We start from the raw sequence: 22,902 nt of genomic DNA, 5'->3' as shown, positions 1-22,902 counted from the left end.
GTACATATAATATGCTCTAAATTATAAAATATATTTTCACTGCTTTCATGTAATCTTTCATCTGATGATTTTAATCATGTGTATTCTCAGGTATTACATTTTAAAAATTATATAAAGAAGGACTTTGTAGAGCATATGGGGCTCTCAGTTCAGTTTAGCTGCTCAGTTTTATCCAATTCTTTGTGACCCCAAGGATTACAGCATGCTAGGTTTCTCTGTCCATCACCAACTCCCAGAGCTTGCTGAAACTCATGTCCATCGAGTCGGTGATGCCATCCAACCATCTTATCGTCTGTCATTCACTTCCCCTCCTGCCTTCAATTGTCCCCAGCTCAGAGTCTTTTCTAATGAGTCTGTTCTTCACAACAGGTGACCCAAGTATTGGAGTTTCAGCTTCTGCATCAGTCCTTCCCATGAATCCTTCCAATGAATACTCAGGACAGATCTCCTTGAAGATGGACTGGTTGGATCTCTTTGCAGTCCAAGGGACTCTTAAGAGTCTTCTCCAGCACCACAGTTCAAACGCGTCAGTTCTTCAGCACTCAGCTTTCTTAATAATCCAACTCTCACATCCATACGTGACCACTGGAAAAAACATAGCTTTAACTAGACAGACCTTTGTTGGCAAACTAATGTCTCTGCTTTTTAATATGCTGTCTAGGTTGGTCGTAGCTTGTCTTCCAAGGAGCAAGCATCTTTTAATTTCATGGCTGCAGTCACCATATGCCCCAAAAATAAAGTCTGTCCCTGTTTCCATTGTTTCCCCATCTATTTACTATGAAGTGATGGGACTCGATGCCATGATCTTAGTGTTTTGAATGTTGGGTTTAAGCCAACTTTTTCAATTTCCTCTTTCACTTTGATCAAGAGGCTCTTTAGTTCTTCTTTGCTTTCTGCCATAAGGGTGGTATCATCTACATATCTGAGGTTACTGATATTTCTCCCGGCAATCTTGATTCCAGCTTCTGCTTCATCCAGCCCGGCATTTCGCATGATGTACTCTGCATATAAGTTAAATAAGCAGGGTGACAATATACAGCATTGACGTACTCCTTTCCCTATTTGGAACCAGTCTGTTGTTCCATGTCCAGTTCTTTCTGTTTCTTCCTGACCTGCATACAGATTTCTCAGGAGGCAAGTCAGGTGGTCTGGTATTCCCATTTCTTGAAGAATTTTCCATAGTCTGTTGTGATCCACACAGTCAAAGGCTTTGGCATAGTCAGTAAAGCAGAAGCAAATGATTTTCTGGAACTCTCTTGCTTTTTCAATTATCCATCAGATGTCGGCAATTTGATCTCTGGTTCCTCTGCCTTTCTAAATCCAGCTTGAACATCTGGAAGTTCTTAATTCTTACTGTTATTTTACTCGCTAATTATGAGAGTCAATTTAGATTATTTCTTGTAAAGCAATGCAAATGAACTAATAAGCTATATATGTGATTTTTATCAAAGACTAATTGTTACTATACTCATTTTTATTTTTTTATGATGAGATACAAGCTAAGTTATTCAGTACTTCTTACTTAATGTCCACTTTGGAAGTAAACTTTTTTCATGAATTACTAAAAGAAGCAAAGAAATATATATTGATCTTTTAATTTTTCTTAATGTATATAGTTTTTTTCTTTAGATATTATAGATTATAGAGACCAATCTTAATATTTTTGGTGTAAGTATCTGGTGGTTTCACATCTTTATTGAGACATGGACACTGCAGTGTTTTAAGAGTCATTCCAAAAGTAATTTTGCAACATTGATTTAAACTATCACTCTTATTAGAAAACATAGAGAACAAAAATCAATGATACTGCTGATTCAGTGGAATTGTGTAGAAATAACAAGATTGTAAGAAGCAAGTAATCTCCTGAAAATACAGGGCAACATAAACCACGTTCTGTTCAAATAGATCTATAAATCTGGGTTCTCCATCCTGTTAAACTGAGCCTTCTGTTATCTATAGTTGTAGAAGAAAATTTCACTTAGTAGATTTATTCCTTCAGTTCCTAATGTATGTGTTGAGTGTGTTGAATTAGGAGGCAGTGTAATAGAACACTGAAAACTAAGCCACTACAAGTCTCGGTAAATTTTGGGGGGAAAAAAATTGCTGCTGCTGTTGCTATGCTAGTAGTCTTCTTGTAAGGATGAGTAACTGGGTGGATGTTTGAGGCTACCCTACACTGACTCCACCCTTGGACCTTCAGTTACGTAACCTTAAAGAACTGGAGGAATTCTGGTTAAAGGACTTTACTGTATGGTGCTACTGTTAAAATTCTTCAGAGTTCAAATATTAGGATTATAGCCATGTACACCGGGTTCTAAAAATTAGAGTTCATTGTAGTTTTTTTCTTGGTCTTAAGTTTTCTAGTATTAAGGAAGTAGTTACACTGGAAACAAAGGATTAGAAAAGTCATGGAATAAACCTGCTGTTTTCTCTTCATCAGGAGCGAGTTTTGCTGTGAAGATGATGTCCTTGTGAAAACTTTCTGTTACATACTGTCCTGTTTTTCACTTTCTTCTTTCTCTTTACAATTCACCCCAAATTTAAACCTGAACTTTCTTAGCTTTTTTTTACCCCATCCCTATATTTTCTAATGGAGTTACTGGTCTCAGTGGTTTTGCCTGCACCATTTTACTGGTCTTCCAGTTAAACAACCTACTTTATTGACTAATCTGTCTCCCTCACAAACTATAGACTACATTCATTAAAGGGGTAAAGACTCCAAAATTTTTGCTTTGCATTTATCATTCCTTAGCTTAAAAACAACCAGAATAAAATCCTCAGTTTGGTTTCTCAGGCCTTTCTTAGACTGAGAAGAAGGGCCTGATACAAATCCATTTTTTGTAGCCAATGATGTTTATACAGTGAGGACTCGCCATTCCTCCTGCATTACTCATTGTATACTAGATGTGTTTTTGCTTCTTATGCTTTGTTCAGTTAGCTTGTTTCTTTAGAATTTGTTCATCTCTCCACTTCTCTAAATGCCACCCTTTCCTCCAAGGCTCCATAATATACACCCCTTGCATAAAGCCTTTCACAGCTACCATAACACAAAGGGATCCCTTCTTCCTGAAGTCCTGTGACCCTTATGATGTATACTAAAATTTAAGTGTTTCTCTGCTCTGAGAGTACCTCTATCATTGATCTTACCACAGTCTTACAGAACTGTTGCTTTAATTTTGTTGTTTTCTTCATCGTGATCATGTTTTGTATTTTCTATTAGAGTGTAAGTACCTTCATGGAGGCAATGTAGAATAGATGCTTTTTATCTGTGTATCTTTAGTGCCCAGTTGTTGTTCAGTTACTCAGTTATGTCCATCTCTGTGACCGCTTGGACTGCAGCATGCCAGGCTTCCCTGTCCTTCACTTTCTCTCGGAGCTTGCTCATACTCATGTCCTTTGAGTTGGTGATGCCATCCAACCATCTCGTCCTCTATCATACCCTTCTCCTCCTGCCTTCAGTCTTCCTCAGCATCAGGGTCTTTTCCAATGAAACCATCTTCACATCAGGTGGCCAAAGTATTGGAGCTTCAGTTTCAGCATCAGTCCTTCCAGTGAATATTCAGGACTGATTTCCTTTAGGATTGACTGGTTTGATCTCCTTGCTGTCCAAGGGACACTCAAGAGTTTTCTCCAACACAACAGTTCAAAAGCATCAATTCTTCAGTGCTCAGCCTTCTTTATGGTCCAACTCTCACATCCATACATGACTACTAGAAAAACCATCGCTTTGACTAGACATAACTTTGTAGGCAAAGTAATGTTTCTGCTTTTTAATATGCTGTCTAGGTTGGTCATAGCTCTTCATCCAAGAACCAAGTGTCTTTTAATTTCATGGCTGCAGTCACTATCTGCGGTGATTCTGGAGCCCAAGAAAATAAAGTCTGTCATTGTTTCCCCATCTATTTGCCATGAAGTGATGGGACCAGATCCCATGATCTTAGTTTTCTGAATGTTCAGTTTCAGCCAGTTTTTTTCACTCTCCTCTTTCACCTTCATTTAAAGGCTCTCTAGTTCCTCTTTCCTTTCTGCCATGAGGATGGTGTCATCTGCATATGTGAGGTTATTAATATTTCAATATTTTGAATAATTTTCAGTTTCTAGTGCCCAGTTCAGTTCAGGTCAGGTCAGTCGCTCAGTCGTGTCCAACTCTTTGCGACCCCATGAATTGCAGCACGCCAGGCCTCCCTGTCCATCACCAACTCCCAGAGTTCGTTCACTCAGACTCACATCCATCGAGTCAGTGATACCATCCAGCTATCTCATCCTCTGTCGTCCCCTTCTCTTCCTGCCCCCAATCCCTCCCAGCATCAGAGTCTTTTCCAGTGAGTCAACCCTTTGCATGAGGTGGCCAAAGTACTGGAGTTTCTGCTTCAGAATGGACTGGTTGGATGTCCTTGCAGTCCAAGGGACTCTCAAGAGTCTTCTCCAATACCACAGTTCAAAAGCATCAATTCTTCAGCGCTCAGCTTTCTTCACAGTCTAACTCTCACATCCATACATGACTACTTGAAAAACCATAGCCTTGACTAGATGGACCGAGGTTGGCAAAGTAATGTCTCTGCTTTTCAATATGCTGTCTAGGTTGGTCATAACTTTTCTTCCAAGGAGGAATATAATAATTGCCAAATGCTTATTAATCTAAGTGAAATGAATTAGTCAACCACTTGCAGGTGTTTTTGTATATTGTTAGTTATCTCTGTATGTAATTCCCATACCTTCAATTTGATGTTCTCAACACTTCAACTCCTCAAATCTAGAATATAAGCACTCTAAGCACTTTCAGAATAGAGATCATATTCTATGCCTTCTGGTATCCCTGTGCCTAGCACAATGTTTTGCTAATATTGTAAGAGCAGTTCATGTTTGTCAATAGATTGATGCCACAGGAAGTAGATATTTGAGTAATGCAGTGACTTTTTTCTGTCTTCATTCAAAACACAAAACCATATGGGGATATCATGTTTATTTATTAAAAACTTTAGAATACCATTAAAAATCTACTTTTTCTTTGCAAGTGTATGGACTGCAAGATTTGCAATGTACATTTAAAGTGTGTCTACTAATACATTTACTTCTTTCGTCATATTTGATAGAGTGCTCTTTTTTTTTCCCCATTGTATTTTGAGAAATACTTAAAAATAAATCAACATCTGTAGCCTCTGTCTGGCACTGAGCAGTCTACCTCGTATCAGATTTTCCCTTTGATGTATTTTTCTTTGTCAACAGTTTATATTTACACATTTTCTTTCCTTTTAAATTATAGCTCCTCCACAGTTTGTGGTTAGGCCAAGAGATCAGATTGTTGCTCAAGGTCGAACAGTGACATTTCCCTGTGAAACTAAAGGAAACCCACAGCCAGCAGTTTTTTGGCAAAAAGAAGGCAGCCAGGTGAGTGCAAGCTTTGACTGCTTTTCTGAAATCTCTGAACTCCCCCGTCTCTGGTGGTCCTCAAAGTCTGTCTTGCCTTTCTTGTTATCAATGTTGAATGTATTTTATTTCTAAAAAGAGACCAGTTGATTCTAAAATAAGGGAGAGTCAGATGTTTTAATAGAACATTCTGTTTTTGAGTGTTAATTTAAAAAACTTTTTAGCTTACATAGAAGAGATGCAATACAGTGTGAATAAATTACCTGAAAAAGTCTAACCTGCAGCTGTTTAAAATCTCTTAACAAAAGGGTATGTTTGCTTTCTTGCATTGAGCTACACTGAGATAATTGAGTTAGTATATCTATAAAGCACTTAGAACATCCTGGGTACATGTAAACAGTCAAAAATATTTCTGTCATTAATTAGTCTAGAAACCAGTTTCAACGCCCTTTCATAAATAGATAGTATACATACCTTTTCTTTATCATTAATTTAAACATGCTTCCATTTAAGAGTAGTAGAAATATTTTCTTCCGTCATCCCTCTGGATTCCCTCATCGTGGAATTAGACAGGAAATAATACATTAAACAGCAGAAAAAAGCAATACCTGTCTGATCTTTGCTGTGTCCTGATTTGTCCTCTCGGGCCCTCTCTGGGCAGCATGATCTCTCAGACTCTGCTGAAAGCAAATTGAATTGAATGCACCGCTTTTCTCATTAAGAACTTGGTCCAAGCTTGGGCAAGCTCAAGCCTCTAGGTTCTGAAGCAATGAGGGGAATTTCCCCTTAAACCAGAATAGAAATTGAGTTCTTTGTCTAAGAGTTTAATCTGTGCATTCCCAAGGGAATTCTGGGGAACTCCTTAGAGATATTTTCATTCTAGACTCTCCAGAGGCATTCCCAAGGAGCTGTGTAGGTCTTAAGAAGGGACCCACTGGTGTTGCTCCTTAGCACCCTCTGTTGTTAGTCCAAGTTTTAGATGAATTTCCTGGACAAATAGAAAATGATGACTAAAAGACTCAAGCAGTCTGAAAACTTTGCCAGAGGCAGAAAACGCTTTAGGTGAAATTAAGAGAACCTGTTGATCAAAACTCACGTAAGACCATCTTGGAGGGGGTTCCTCTTAGGAGGTCCCCATCAGCCGTTGCCATTTTTCGTTCTTCCAGATTCACATACAGCTCACCCTACACCAGCAGTTTTAGCATCTCAGTATGGATGGGCAACTTACATTTTTCCCTTTCTGCAGTGCTCTGTGTTGGACTCACTTCCCTCATAATTTGTGGGATGTAAAGACAGTGGTGGAGAGGATAAGGTAAAGTTCTGGCCACTGCCTCATCCCACATCAGGGATGGTTCCAAGAATTAATTGCCATCATTTTTTATCAGTTAATAATGATACAGTTGGGCTCCCCTGACAGCTCAGTCCGTAAAGAATCCACCTGCAAGGCAGGAGACCCTGGTTCAATTCCTGGTTGGGAAGATCCACTGGAGAAGGAATAGGCTACCCATTCCAGTATTTTTGGACTTCCCTTGTGGCTCAGCTGGTAAAGAATCAGTCTGTAATGAGGGAAATCTGGATTCTATCCCTGGGTTGGGAAGATCCCCTGGAGAAGGGAAAGGCTACCCACTCCAGTACTGTGGCCTGGACAATTCCATGGACTGTACAGTTCATGGGGTTGCAAAGAGTTGGACACTATTGAGCGACTTTCAACTTTCACTTTCACTTTCAGTGATAAAATTGGGCTTCCCTGGTGGCTCAGACAGTAAAGAATCTTCCTGCAATGTGGGAGACCCGGATTCAATCCCTGAGTTGGGAAGATCTCCTGGAGAAGGGAATGGCTACCCACTCCACCAATATTCTTGCCTGGAGAATTCCATGAACTGAGGAGCCTGGCAGGCTACAGTCCGTGGGGTCACAAAGAGTTGGCCATAACTGAGCAACTAACACACTCACACAACTATACAGTAGATTCCTCCTCTTAAGAGTTCCTTGATTCTTAAAAATCGCTTTCAGATGAAAACATTCCAAACTCTAAAGTGAGTGTAAAGCAACATGATACACTTATAACACACTTGAATATGTACACACACATATACATACACACATATACATACACACATATACCCTGAAAAAAGGAAAGAATTCTAAAGCCATTTCCCTCCTTATGATTTTATAATCTTTGTAGCACAGCTTAACTTTACTGAAGCTTAGTTTTTAATCCAAAATATGAAGATCAGGTATTTTAATTCACATAAGTTTTGACGATTATGTGATTGTTTATATGTAAAAGTGCTTTACACATTTTGAAGGTTAGAAATTAGAAAAATGGAGAATGCACCTGCCTTGCCTTGTTCCTGGCTAAAGTGGCAATTTTATGTTATGTTCAGGCCGGGCTGCTTGGGCTCCCTCTGCCCAGGTACAGAGGCTCAGTACCACTCTCATCACCACTGTCCCTAGACCCACCGCATGCCTGAGAAGGCTAGGAGCCTTGAACCTGGAGAGACCTGAGTTTCTACTTCATTCCTGTATCCCCTTCCCCCTACCCACTCTGGGGGCTGTGGGGTCCACAGAAGTTATTCCCTCAAGCCACTGATCATGAATATATATATGTGAGCGTATTATTTATAAATGATGCAAATATAATGATCTAAAGCCGTTTGATTGTTGCACATTCACACTTTAAATCACGTAGTGAGTCAAATCTCATTGTATCTATTATTATGTAGATTCAGCTTTTTCGTGTGTGAATTACATGCCCTCAAATGCTCCAGTTTTATGCACGCTATTGCATAAAATGTGTATTGGTCTTGTAGCCCAACAAACGTGATATTTAAATATGTTACACTGTGTTTTAATTTTTTTATACAAGTAATGATCAAATAGCATTAAAATATTTCTTTTGCTATTATTTGACAAAGTGGCATGTATTAATTCCAGAGATATTAATCTCTGGGAAAAAGATTTCCAGTTAGGTGATTTGATTTGATTATAATCTTAGATCTGGTTTTCTTCACCTGTCTCCCTCACATCAGAGAGAGGGTTTGGGGAGGGAGGAAAGGGGATAGAGAGGGGGAAAGAAAGGAGATTGTGAATGAGAACAGAAGAGAAATGCTTGAGCAAATTGTAAATTTTCAAATCATGAATTAGTACATTAGGAAAAATAAATTGGTCTTACTGTCCACAGTATCCAATTTTTACAGTGATCTATGACTATCCATCAGTAGAGAGAGAGTTAAGAGCCTGGACTTAATGGTCCATATTCCTCAATATGTGCTGATAATGCCAATTAGCACTAATAGGATACCCAGACACCTCAAGCAAGAGGAGCTCTGTAGAATTCCTGGGTTTTTCTTCTAATCCATTTCCTTTTGCCTATGTCTTACAAGCAGGGAATAAAGATGATGGGTTAACCTCAATCACATGCCATTTTCCATGTCAACGAATCATTTAGAAGGTGGACTGATAATACATTGTAGAGGAAGAGATTCTGGAGAGAATTAAGCCCATCTGATGTATTAGTGCTATGTAAATTAGTATTCTAATGGCTAATTGTAGGAAAGTGCACACTTTGAGTTATTGTATCATTTTCGAGTGGCTTTAAAATTTAGACCCTTCTCCTTCAGATGGCTTATTTCAGTAATATATTTGAACTCCACAGGAGAATTAGCTTCTTTTCATATTATGCTTTATATGTATGAAAAAGTCTAGCCTTATATATTAATAGTAAATAATACAAATTTTATGGGAGGGCAATAGCCTTTTGAAATTATATTCCTGACATGCTAGCAAACACCACTTCTTTTTGAAAGGGTTTAATAACATGGTAATGTTTATGTAAAGTGGGCTTATAGTGTCACACACGAATCTAATAAAGTGGACATCCATCAAGTTGCAATAAAGAGAAGAGCTTCTAATTAAAGTAGGACATCGTTCGCAGGATTAAAGTCATTTAGCGTAATTGAAAAGTGTTAATACCCTATTTTATCCTCTTCCATTGGTATTCCTTCAAGGGTAAAAACATTTTAAGGTGAAAATGTGTCTTATGCCTTTAATTGAATGTTATTACCTCCTGATTGTAACGTATTGGAACTGTTTAATTACAAACCTGGAAAATTAATTACTATATGGAGAAACAGATCCCAGAGGGTTATAATGTTCTTCCTTTGGTAAGTAAATACAACATAAAAATTGATACATCCTTATTTATAATCCAACTTGGAAGTATATCTCAATATGATTTATTATACCCAAATGTTTTTCTTAATTGAACAACAATAAAGCAGCATAGGTCATCCAAGTTAACATTACTGCTTTCTTATAAGAACTTTTACAAATTTGTGATTTAGCTGTTTGTCATAATACAAGATATAGAGTAAACTAGAGAACTTTTTATTTTTTAAAAGAGTAATGTTAAAAAATTCTTTAGCATTACATGCATGCTTCAGAAACATCCCACATCTTCTTTACATTTTCAGTGGTTTGGTTAATCTTGCTTAGATGGTAGCATTTATTAGCATTTACACCTAGCTCCTTTCCAAGCTGTTACAACCTGCAGAATTCTTACAGCAGAAGTAGATTCAGCTGTCTCTCTGTCAGTCTCAGTCACATTTTTGAACACCTTTAGAAGAAATTCAGTTAGTTACATCAAATAGTTAAAAAGATCAACAGAATATGCAGTTTATAAATCACATACATAGTCAGTGTTACCTTCCAGATTCTCACAGTGTCTTATGTGTTGAATCAGATAAGTGTTATTATGCCCATTTTACAGATGGGGAAACCATGTTTCACAAATATTCAGTAACTCACAGAAAGTCAGGGAGGAAATAAAAGGTCCGAATAAAGACCTAGATTTTTTAGATGATTGTTCCTTCAGTGAGGGCATGAAATTTCCCAAAGAAACTCACTCTGTGACATCTAAACATTTCAGCACCATATTTTTAAATCTATGTATTTTCTTTTTTTCAACCACATTTCTCTAATTGCAATAGCTGTTGATTTAACTTTCCTATTGAGTGAGAAGAGAATATTGATAAAATTGTGTTTGTTTCCGCAGAATCTGCTCTTCCCAAACCAACCCCAACAGCCCAACAGCAGGTGTTCTGTGTCACCAACTGGGGATCTTACAATTACCAACATTCAGCGTTCGGACGCGGGTTACTACATCTGTCAGGCCCTCACCGTGGCAGGAAGTATTTTAGCAAAAGCTCAACTGGAAGTTACTGATGGTGCGGTATTATTAGATTTGTTTTCTGAAAATAATTATCTTTATTTCAAAGGATGAAATTTTCTGACTTGTTAATTAAATCATTAAAGTTAATGCTTATCTTGTAAGTTTGAATCTAGGTTAAATGACATTTTTAATGGTTTCTAATTCTCCCTGATCTATTTACACTATTTTCCCCAAGAAGACCATCCAAAACAATCTATTTTATTCTAAAAACTATAGCGATGCATTATTTTAGTGAAATAGAAATAAGAATGCCATCTGTATACCTAATCTTATGCTGACATGATTACTTCTAAAGAATAGTGATAATTTTATTTTACTAGAGAAGAAAAGATACCATCTTTATTATCAGGAAACAGACATGACTTTTAATGTTAGCTAATCACATCATCCTACCCCACCCCAACTTGTGATGGCTCTGAACATTTTTTTTTACAACTTGTTTGAATTTAAATTTCTACATTGATTTTTACTTAAGTAAGCAATCACAAAGTCAAGATTGTTTTGCAAGAAGGTTGTGTGGAGGTTAGAGTTATTGATTTTAACAGGAAAAAAAATCTAACTTCAAGACCTAAACATACACACACACATACACACAAGTAACTTATTATAAATAACTCTGACTCTGAATATTAACTTGCTGATGATATATCAGCTGATGACTTCACAACCCTGAATATCCATTGGAAGGACTGATGCTGAAGCTGAAACTCCAATACTTTGGCCATCTGATGCAAAGAACTGACTCATTGGAAAAGACCCTGATTCTAGGAAAGATTGAAGGAGAAAAGAGAAGAGGGCAGCAGAGGATAAGAAGGTTGGGTAGCATCACCAACTTAATGGACAAGAATTTGAGCAAACTCGGGGAGATAGTGAAGGACAGTGAAGCTTGGTGTGCTGCAGTCCATCAGGTCTTAAAGACTTGGATCCAATGTAGCAGCTAAATGGCAACAAATCCAATGATTTTTAAAATTATACTCTAAGTTAAATTAATTAAATACCTTGCAAGCTATGAATTGGAGAAGGAAATGGCAACCTACTCCAGTATTCTTGCCTGGAGAATCCCATGGACAGAGGAGCCTGGTGGGCTACAGTCCACGGGGTTGCAAAGAGTCGGACAGGACTTCACTTTCACTTTCACTTTCACTGTTTTGTGACAGTTGACATGTAGGGAGTTTTAGATATTTTGTGAACCTCTGAGCATAAATTTAATCTATATTCTAGTATATTTTAGATTAACAGTTCTCTCTTGCTGTATTACATTTGTGAGGTGTCTAATTCTCCCTCCCCTCTTTCGCCGCCCTAGATGCTGGCATCTGAGATCCAAGAGCTTGGGCTGTGCCCTCTCTGATTCTCTTCTTTTTCTGCTGGGCTTTCATACAATTCAAATTTACATGTAGATTAAAATATTATTTAAAATTAATAGAAAGGCAATATTTTTTAATGCCTGCCCATGCTATTGCCTGATTCAGCATCATGTCAGGAAAGGGAATAAATAGAACAGACAAACATTAGCTGTGGGGATATTGAGTCATTAACAGTCACACCTGCTGATATGGCGGAGATTTACTGCTGTGGAACTGAAAGATGTCAGGTTCATGGGTAATAGTGCAAAAAAATTCTTCCTTTAGATGGGTAAGTCCTTTGACCCTTCAAATATCCATACTTCTTTAAAAAATAAAATATATTTATTAGTCTTTTTAAGTTCCTATGTTTCCTACTAGAATAAATATATTAATGATTATATTAATAAAATATAATTTAATATATAATTAATATTGGTAAATATTTTATATTTATAACTATAACTATAAATATATAATTAATATCAATATTTTATTTCTTTTTCTTCTACTAGAAAAAATGTACAGAAACATATAATTGGAAAATAAGATATTCTGGCAAAAGACTGTTATTCTATGCTACTATGAAACACTCCAAATATAATGCTTAAGAGCTCTACTGTAATCTAGCTGTTCACAGTATTTTGAAAGAGGCAGGCTTTTGAATGTTTTTAAATGAAGAAGTTGTTATGCAGAAAGCAAACCATATTTGTAGAAAACAAAATTGGTGATATAGAAGAGCCAGTTGATGTGACTGCTGTGGGTCATGAAACTAGCAGATATTCAAAATTATGCCTGATACAATAAAAAGGGCTTCCCAGGTTTCTCAGTGATAAAGGATCTGCCTGTCAATGCAGCAGATATGAGTTTGATCCCTGGGTTGGGAAGATCCCCTGGAGGAGGAAATGACAGCCCACTCCAGTATCCTTGCCTGGGAAATCCAACGGACAAAGGAGCCTGGCAGGCTGCAGTCCATGGAGTCACAGAGTCAGAAATGACTTAGCAACTAAAGAACAATGAAACGGAAAGTTTGTTTTGAGAAATTATGTTTGTTGGTGACACAGTCTTTCAAATCAGTAGTAATTATAGCTTTGTTTCTGTGGTCGGACTTAAAATGAGTGATAAGGAAATTTGATGACTTTTCGTTTGGGAGCACAGTGGCTTAACACTGTTGTGTCAGCTTCTGGGGTAGAGCAGCATCAGCAATATGTATTCATAAATCCCCTCTTTTTTGGATTTCCTTCCCATTGAGGTCACCACAGAGCAAGGAGTAGAGTTCTCTGTGCTATACAGTAGGTTCTCATTAGATACCTATTTTATACATAGTAGCAATAGTGTATATATGTCAGTCCCAATCTCCCAGTTCATCCCATCCCACCCTGAATTGAAATGGCTCTGAACATTTTGTCACAACTTGTTTGAATTTTAATTTCTGCATTGATTTTTACTTGAATAAGCAATCACAAAGTCAAATCATTTTGCCAGAACGTTGTATGTAGGCTATACAGTTGTTGATTTTGACTGTAAAGAAATCTAACTTTGAGATCTAAACACACACACACACACCCCTTATTATATATAACTCTATCTCTAAATATTAACTTGCTGATGACATATTAGCTGATGACTTCTGCTTTTATTCATAGTTTTGAATTTTTCAGATTACTTAACAGTTTAATAATACATAAGCCATCATCTTCATTTTGAACATGTTGTTTGGAATGATCTAGGGTGATTTAGAGCCAAATGAAGTTCCAGTGTAGAATGAAAACATACGTCATGTTCAGAAAAACAAGCAAAGCATCTATAGCAATGTTTTCTGTTATTACATTTTTGTACTTACTTTCTTGGAAATATTTTTAACTTAAGTGTTCACATGAGAGGAGATTATTAATGGTGATGGAAGGTGCTGTTGAGTGATAATTTTACTGATATATAGATAGAGCTAAGATGTTTTAATACACTTGAATTTCAAAATATCCCTTTAAAATAACTTCTCATTAATTTGTTAACTCTATTCTTCATTTCTTTTCTTCTCCCCTTTTTTCTCTCAGAAAAGTAGAAAATTGCAGTGAGAGTTTGGAATAAAACCAATAGCATCTATAAGGACTAGAGAGAAGAAATGTATTTATATGTTATATTGACAACAGATGTCGCAATGATCTTGTATGAATGGTTTACTGAGGATTTATAATGCATACTTAGAAAAAACCATGCAACTGTTCACAGATCACTGGAAGCCCTAAATGTTCATTTAACCTCCGACCTTAGTGTCATGGCAACTTGTGGTCATCTTTCACCCATAACATCCTTGAAACTGAAAGTTCTTTCTGGCCAGGAGATTTTCAATTACTTTATTGATCAAATCCATTTACAAGACAATGAGCTACTCATTTGGGCAGTAAAAAAAAGAGAAAAACTAATCAGTTGTCCTTTGCCTGTATCTAATGATTTCACGGATATGACAGTAAAGGCAAGTTACAAGTTGCCTGAATTCTATATAGATATTTCATTTGATGCAAAGGAGTAACATTATATAAAATTTAATAAATAGCTTATTTTCTGTTAATACGGACCCATTTTTCTCACTGAATTTTGAAATCATAATGTTTGGAGAATTAGCTTTCCATTTTTGACTTATAAATAAAATAAATTCCATGAAGCTTTCAACTTGAATAACTACTTGCACAATTATTGACAGATATGTCAGAATTGGTATAATATTACACTTTCATGTCTGCTCTCATTTAATTTACTTCTGAAATGAAAAAGTTGATCAAGAAAATCAGTGAACTAAATGGTTCTAATTTTTATTTGTGATGACTATACAGAGAATACTGTTTTCCTTAGGTTTTTACAAGATTTTCTATATATACACACATTTTAATACATATTTTGATGTAGTAAGTGTAGGTTGACTTTAAGTCCACTCTGTTTTAACATGCCAGGACACATATATCATAACCTCTGTTTTAAATCAAAATTGGTTGGCTTTCTCACAGTAGGCTCTGAAAGGGCTATTTTAATATTTTTCTCTAAAACGGTAAAGTCTAGCAATAAAAATGCATCTAGACTGAAAACTAAACAAACATATAAACTAGTATTTGTAGAAGCTGGTAGACAAAGGAAATTAGAGCATTAATAAGCAAACTTACTTTTTTTGATTATGTACATTGTAATACAAGATGACTTTCTTGAGAAAAGACACTCTTCACAGTTGCTTAACAGTAATTCAAATTCACTATTTTTTCTTTCTGTGGAAGTTATTTATGTATTTAAATATTATATACATATAGTAAAAATGTAATAAAGAGCAAATATACATAATTAAGCAAATCGTATATGAAGTTTATAAAACTTTCTCTTCAGAAATCTTGCCTTGGACATGGATATAAATTTCAATATGACATGGTCTTCTAATGAGTTGTAGATGAAAATGTGCCTCTAATTGATTCCATATTTTCATCACACATTTAAATATTACTGTATATTTTGATATGCTTCCTAAATCATTATATAATACTTCTAAAGGTCCTGATGATACTGCTACAAATCAACATTTGATTTAAAAAGCACAGTGACCTAAGTTCATGAAATTATGGAAAATTTACTTGAATACAGGAATTGATATATATGTAAATGCAAATTTTTCATGAAAGTCCTATTTTTGTCTTGTCATATATATATTCTTAACTAGATTTTTTTTTGGCTGAATTGTGCAAACTAATTAAATTATATCACCCAATTTATATTACCATAATTTAGAGCAATGAAGCAGTTTTGGAAATAAAGTATTTATAGTCTAATGTATTATCATGAAAAATATTAAATCTATATAAATAAAGTCTAACTGGTACTATGAAGGTAAATTGGCCATTTTATGAATGATTGTCATAAGCTCTCCACATTTTCATTTTCATTTTAATATGATTAAATCTTTCAATAATACTAAACATCTCTAAGATGTCAGAACTCATCATCATCTTAGTTACAGGTAAGTCAGAGTAAATAGTAAGTAATAATATGGCTTCAGTAAAATATGTACAGATGTATGTGTAATATGTGTAGATGATAAATTTATACTGGGTATAGATTATACAGAAAAAAGTATAAGTAATATGTATGACTTGGGGCTTTAATCTTACTTTTGCTATGACTACTGATGATATAAAATTTCTAAATTTCATAAAAGTTAAAACATTCTGAAAATGTCTTTGTGTTTTAGTTTTGACAGATAGACCTCCACCTATAATTCTACAAGGCCCAGCCAACCAGACTTTAGCAGTAGATGGCACAGCATTACTGAAATGTAAAGCTACTGGTGACCCTCTTCCTGTAATTAGCTGGTTAAAGGAAGGATTTACTTTTCTGGGTAGAGATCCAAGAGCAACTATACAAGAACAAGGAACCTTGCAGATTAAGAACTTAAGGGTAAGTAATGTTGAGTTTGTATTTGGATCTTCCTCTCAACATAAGTATGTATATCCCTAGGGAATCACTCCATTGGGAAATTAAATCTTACATGCCTGTATGGTCACTGTACATTTGATTATAGACCATGTTATTTCTTATTTTACAAATGACAAACTGAAATTAGAGGGAAGTTCTAATTGAAATTAGAAGGAAGTGCATTGTCCTTATATTAATCATAAGTTCATAACAGACCTAGAAACTTTCTATTCTTCATTCAGCCCCTATGTATATGGTCAATGAAACTAAAAAGGTTAAACACATAAAGTTAATGATAGTAATGGTATATTTAAAATAGTTTGAAAAAAATAAAATAATTTGAAAGTGACAAATGTATCTGTTCTACTCTCATGAACAAGGGAGTTTCTAAGGAAATGAGGATAAAGCAGTTCAGTCAAATACGTTATCTGGAGAATAAGAAAGAGATGAGCCTGGTAAGGACACAGGAAGCAGGTTTGGCTAGTTCATAAAAAATCTTATAGTTTAGGCAAACTTGCTGTGCAGTTTAGATTTAAATCTTTGGATAACAGCAAGCCATTGCTGATCTTTTAGTGGAAAATGACATGAAAGACAATAATTGTTCCTGCCAACTTACCAAATTGTTTTGTTTTTGGAGCACCTCAAAATAATGTTTATTTCTGAATATTGTATTAGCTATCTACTATGTGTAACAGTATTAGCAAATACCTAGAGGCTTGAAGCAACACATATTTATGATCTCATAGCTTCTGTTAATTAGGAACCTGGCCATGATTTAGCAAGGCCTTCTGCCCTAGGATCTTGGAACACTTTTGTCAGGGTTATAGTCTCATCTGAAAATTGACTGCATATCAGTTTGCTTTCAAACAAAATGGTTGTTAGCATTCAGTTCCTAATGGCTTTCGAACTGGTGATCTCAGCTTCTTGCTTCTTGTTGACTGAAGGTTGCTTGTGGTTCCTTACCATGTAGATATTCCCAATACTTGCTTCCTCAGAATCAACAAGGAAGACAGTCTTTTAGCAAACAGGATTACTACCCTGGAGCTTGTATACACCCGTGGTGGATTCATGGCAATGTATGGCAAAACCAATACAGTATTGTAAAGGAAAAAATAAAAAATAACAAGTCCCTTCAAAAAAAAAAAAAAAAAGACAATCACAAATGTGACATCTTGTCACCCATGCTATATTCTGTAGGCCAGGAATAAGTCAATAGGTCCCTTACACATTTGAGCTTAGTGGTTACACAACGTGTCAACACCAGAAGGATGTTGTCCTGGGGACCACCTGTCCTACACAAGTATATTCAATTTATTCAACCAAATATAGAAAGCCTCCCTTCCATATAGCAAGTACTATGCTAAAGCTCAAGACTATGTCAGAATAGTCATAAGAGTGGGAATGAGGGCCTGAACTTAGGGTGATCGATGTGATAATACATGAAGAAAAATTGATTGAAAATGATTTAGTGAAAAAACAGTTGGTAGAATCTGGTATCTAGGTATGAATTGGGAACCAAGGTGATTAAAAAAGAAACAAAAAGATGTTGAATTTTCCCATTCAGAAGCCAGAGGAATACATAAAATAGTTATTACATGGATTTTCGAATGATCACCACAGGCAGTTTTTTTTACAATGTGAAATATTTGAAATCACATGTTTATCAGGTGTGTCAAATACAGATACCTAACAAAAAAGGAAGAGTAACTGGTTTGTAGTGTGCACATGCACAGACACAAATCTTTAACTTGTTATTAAAGTGAATGTGTGTAATTTTTATTTTAATTTTGAGACAGGCATTGCTCTAAGTAGACAAAATGCTGTCAAGTTTTATTTGAAGAAAAATTATATAGGTTTTCACCTTTGTTTATTCTAAATTAATTGTAAACCTTCCTCCAATAAAATGGGAGTCATTTAAAAATTAATGCCAACTTTCCTTGAGTAAACAATTTAACTTCTTTCTTTGAGCCAAAGGCAGAATTTTGGGGCCACAGATGATAATGCATTTCCACTGTACTGCTGTATTAAAGGGTGTATTTGAACAGTCAAGACCCCCAGTTGTGCTTAAAAGTAGTAATTAAAGGTGGGTGCTTGATGATGTCAAAGAAACTTTGAGCCTTCTGTCAGGCTCCTAAGTAGTCTTTCATAGATACCTACGTCTGGGGGCTTCTCTTCAGCCAACTACACAAGGAGAAAAGTAGGTGAGAGTGTACAAACACATTGTCTCTTTTTTAAAACCCTTGGTTAAAAATAAAAGGAGAAGGATAGGAAAGATATGAAGCACTCATGACCAGAAACTATATTATTTAAAGTTAAGGAATAAAAATGATGATAGTGAAATAAGACTGAGCTTTAGTAATGATATTTAGAATTTTCATATGACTTCTGATAAAATTCCATAACGAAAATGTTATTTTTCTGTAAGAAGACTGTCTCTAACGGGAAATAAAATGTTTTACAGTACTTCACTGAAACAGTCAAAAGAGGGTTTCTGTAGGTCATATTTCTCTGTGTCTCACTTTCTTTTTCAGCATTTAATGCAAAGGGGAAAAAATTGTGTGATGAACACTGTATACTTATGGTCCAGCTAATTGGTAACTGAATCTGTTTCTTTTGGGAAGTAGGATATTCTAATACTCATTAACACCTACCTACCACAGCTAATGTCAAACTCGTGTCTCCACATAATGACAAGGAGACGCAGTTAAGAAGCATTACCTACCTATTCTTCTTGTAGCATTTGCACATAATAACAAGTGCTGCATTTTAGTTCAGCTGCTATAATATAATGCAAATTCTTTACTCTTTCACAGACCATATTCAAATGAACATCCCATTAAAATCCAACCTCGACTCATTATATTTAGTTTGTGAGTGATACTTCTTCAATGCAAAGATTTCTAATGACTATAATGCGTGCATAGCCACATTTGAAAAAATGGCTTTTTCTATAATGGCTATCCCCCATCATTCATCGGCATAATAGAAGACAATTGTACAGAGATATTATAGCAAAGAATGACATGCCAGAGCAATTTGAAACTTAAGTTGAAATACACAATGACATTTAAAATCAATTAAAATGGTGGAACCACAGTAACATCTAGGCACTAATGATTTACCCAAGAATCAATTGTGGAAGGCTGAGTCATCAATACACTTACATTTTGAACCCAGCAGATACTATATTCCATGGACTCATATTTTATCAACAAGTAGACTCATGTTCATCATGGAATTTTACTTCTATATCTTCTGCTTTGCCTTACTTTGATCATCCATCTCTCTTCCCAGTCTCACTTTTCCTTCACACCTAAACTACTGTGAATGAATGTTGTTTGTAATGTCAGCCCATGGGGGTCCACCACAGGGAGGGCTTTTAATTTACATCTTGCTGATGTTGGCGTTTTTGTCAAGATATAATCACAGAATCTTCAGCCTTTAACATTTATAAAAGAGAACTCTTGATTATATTATCAACTATTCCTCAAATCTTTTACCACTAGTCAATGAATAACAAAAATGTTTTAAGTGTCAGGGGAGTGTATAATTTTCTCAGTTCTGTCTTGTCACAACAAAAATTTGAACCGATGGACTTTAAAGCCCTTGGCGTGTCACAGCTCTCAGATAGACTGTGCCTCAGCTCTTGGACAGATCAGTGTTACAGCTCTTCAACAGATCAATGTTGCAGCTCCGTGTTACAGCTCAGTTTTATTTAGAAAATAAAGGAAATACATCCTCAAGGCATGATGGCATGCTGACCCAAAAGATGCAAAGAGAAGAGAGCGAGAGCACCCCGGCCCTTTGGCCCCTCTTTTTGTCTGTGTTTTTTTTTTTTTTTTCTACTCCCCCCCTGAGCCTGCCTTATGTAAATTGGGCTAGACAGGGTGCTGTTTGTTTTACCTGAGGTCCTCACTCTGGTCCTCGGACCTTCCTTTGTTCTATTTTCAGGCTTTTCCCTTCCTTGTCTTTTAGCCACCACCATTCTGGACTCCTTTTTCCTATTCTAACTACCTAAAATAAGCAAATAGATGGGGAAACGGTGGCTGACTTTATTTTGGGGGGCTTCAAAATCACTGCAGATGGTGACTGCAGCCATGAAATTAAAAGATGTTTACTCCTTGGAAGCAAAGTTATGACCAACCCAGACAGCATATTAAAAAGCAGAGATATTACTTTGCAACAAAAGTCCATCTAGTCAAGGCTATGGTTTTTCCAGTAATCATGTATGGATGTGAGAGTTGGACTATAAAGAAAGCTGAGTGCCAAAGAATTGATGCTTTTGAACTGTGGTGTTGGAGAAGACTCTTGAGAGTCCCTTGGACTGCAAGGAGATCCAACCAGTCCATCCTAAAGGAAACCAGTCCTGGGTGTTCATGGAACTGATGCTGAAGCTGAAACTCCAATACTTTGGCCACCTGATGTGAAGAGCTGACTCATTTAAAAAAGACCCTGATGCTGGGAAAGATTGAAGGCAGGAAGAAAAGGGGACAACAGAAGATGAGATGGTTGGGTGACATCACCAACTCAATGGAGATGAGTTTGAGTAAACTCTGGGAGTTGATGATGGACAGGGAGGCCTGGCTTCTTGTGGTCCATGGGGGTTGTGAAGAGTGGGACACGACTGAGTGACTGAACTGAACTGAACATAAGTAATCAGTGAATGAAGGTTTTAAGTATACTTTAAAAAGTGTTATGTATTAGATAAGTTCTGTGACCCTTTCAGCTCTGTATTGCAGTCATTCTATAGATATCATTTATTTGATTTTAATGATACAACTTTATTTCATTCACTGTTACACTGTTACAACTTTAATGTGAGTACTGCACTCTTTAAAAGGAAAGATTCAGTTTTCCATTTTAAAGTTTTTTTCCCCTTTTCACTTTTCTCCATATCTTAAAAAAAAAAAAAGAAGAAGAAGTGTTGTCCCCCACCTCCATGTTATCTGAATGCTTATTTACTTCTGGGTATATTTTATCATGTGAAATAGAGTTTATTGATGACAAAGAGGACAGCTTTACACTACTGACATTGCAGTCAGATTCTTTACTGTCTGAACTACTAGGAAAACCTGAATGTTTATAGGATTCTGAAAAATTCTCTCCTGAGTTATCCATATCTAACTCTAATACAGTGAAGCCCCAACAGTAAATGGAATTAACAGATAAGAAGATTGCCATGGAGGCAAATAGAAAACTATTAAAAGTTACAGATAACATTTAGTTGTAGAAATATAATAAGAATCTTTGAACCACTGTTATGAGCTTATTTTAATATTTCATGTGTATGTATGATTGACTCTAGTGTATAATTCCAACAACCAAATGATATATTTTAGAAGTCAAATATTGCCTTGTTGAGACTGAGTAATCATTCTACAAATCAATTAAAACAGTTTTATTCTCTCCCTTCTATGCACACTAGATTTCTGATACTGGCACTTACACTTGTGTGGCTACAAGTTCAAGTGGGGAGACTTCCTGGAGTGCTGTGCTGGATGTGACAGGTGAATTCTTTGTGAATTATTTTAACAGAAGAAATCTTGAGCCAGTTTTAGTGATTAGCTCATTATCAGATAACAAGTTAAAGAGAGAGCAAGGTTTTAAATTTATTGACTGTAAAAACTAAGCTTTATGTCACTTTTTCATGTATACTCTGCTTGGCACGTAGCATTGCATGTATGAAATTTGATATATTTGTCCTTGGTAATCTTTCTATTTTCTCTCACTAAAGAACAAGCAGTTCAGGTGATCATGTGTGAAAGTAAATGTTTTCTGATATTTAGGGAAAAAAACAAATATTCACCTTTATACTTTTGATTCATGATGATGAATTGCTCACTGTCTATTCAAATTCTTTAATAGGCTATTTTCTGTCTTTTAAGCATCGTTGTCAACTTATGCAATCAGAAATGAATTTTTTCTGTTTGTCCTCTATAGAATCTGGAGCACCAATCAGTAAAAGTTATGATTTAAATGACCTACCTGGACCACCTTCCAAACCACAGGTGACTGATGTTACTAAGAACAGTGTCACCTTGTCCTGGCAACCAGGTACCCCTGGAATCCTTCCAGCAAGTGCATATATCATTGAGGCTTTCAGGTATGAGACAGTTTCTTTTTTCTCCATTGGGTTTTTGCTTTAGCTCCTATATTCAAAAATCTCAAGTGAGCTATCCTGCTGTTTTATTCTAAGGACATGTTTAACCAGTGCATTTTAAGAATTTATCTTTGGTATTTGACTTTATTCAAGAATAGACTTTGGGTTTATTTTTCACTCATACCTTAATTATAACATTAAATATGCATCATCCTTGCCTATGTATATACGCATCTAGTTATGACATCATCACTTAGCTCTTCTTTAGCCTGACCATTGTAGGGATTTAAGATGAGAATTTTGGCTTTAGAACTAAGCAGGACATAATTTAATTAGGCACAGGCACTTTTTAAGTTACGCAAGTTGAGGTATGGAAACTTGGAACTTTACTTCCTAATAATTAGAGAAAAATT

The 22,902-nt window shown here is 35.9% G+C and overlaps 1 protein-coding gene across 6 annotated transcripts in view; it reads left to right on the top strand.

Moving 5' to 3' along the window:
- ROBO2 (roundabout guidance receptor 2) overlaps positions 1–22,902 on the top strand; it is a 653,625-nt gene that overhangs the window by 530,471 nt on the left and 100,252 nt on the right. For all 6 annotated transcript variants that reach the window (XM_040227106.1, XM_040227089.1, XM_040227083.1 and 3 more), the window contains exons 8-12: positions 5,264–5,388; positions 10,424–10,595; positions 16,166–16,371; positions 21,815–21,896; positions 22,330–22,492. In XM_040227106.1, the coding sequence (XP_040083040.1) occupies positions 5,264–5,388; positions 10,424–10,595; positions 16,166–16,371; positions 21,815–21,896; positions 22,330–22,492 (748 nt within the window). The remainder of the gene's footprint in view (positions 1–5,263; positions 5,389–10,423; positions 10,596–16,165; positions 16,372–21,814; positions 21,897–22,329; positions 22,493–22,902) is intronic.

The sequence above is a fragment of the Oryx dammah genome, unplaced genomic scaffold (assembly GCF_014754425.2).
Source record: "Oryx dammah isolate SB20612 unplaced genomic scaffold, SCBI_Odam_1.1 HiC_scaffold_2, whole genome shotgun sequence".
In the NCBI taxonomy this organism is placed as follows: domain Eukaryota; kingdom Metazoa; phylum Chordata; class Mammalia; order Artiodactyla; family Bovidae; genus Oryx; species Oryx dammah.
Note: the sequence above shows the minus strand (reverse complement) of the source record. Positions and strands in the feature narration are given on the sequence as shown.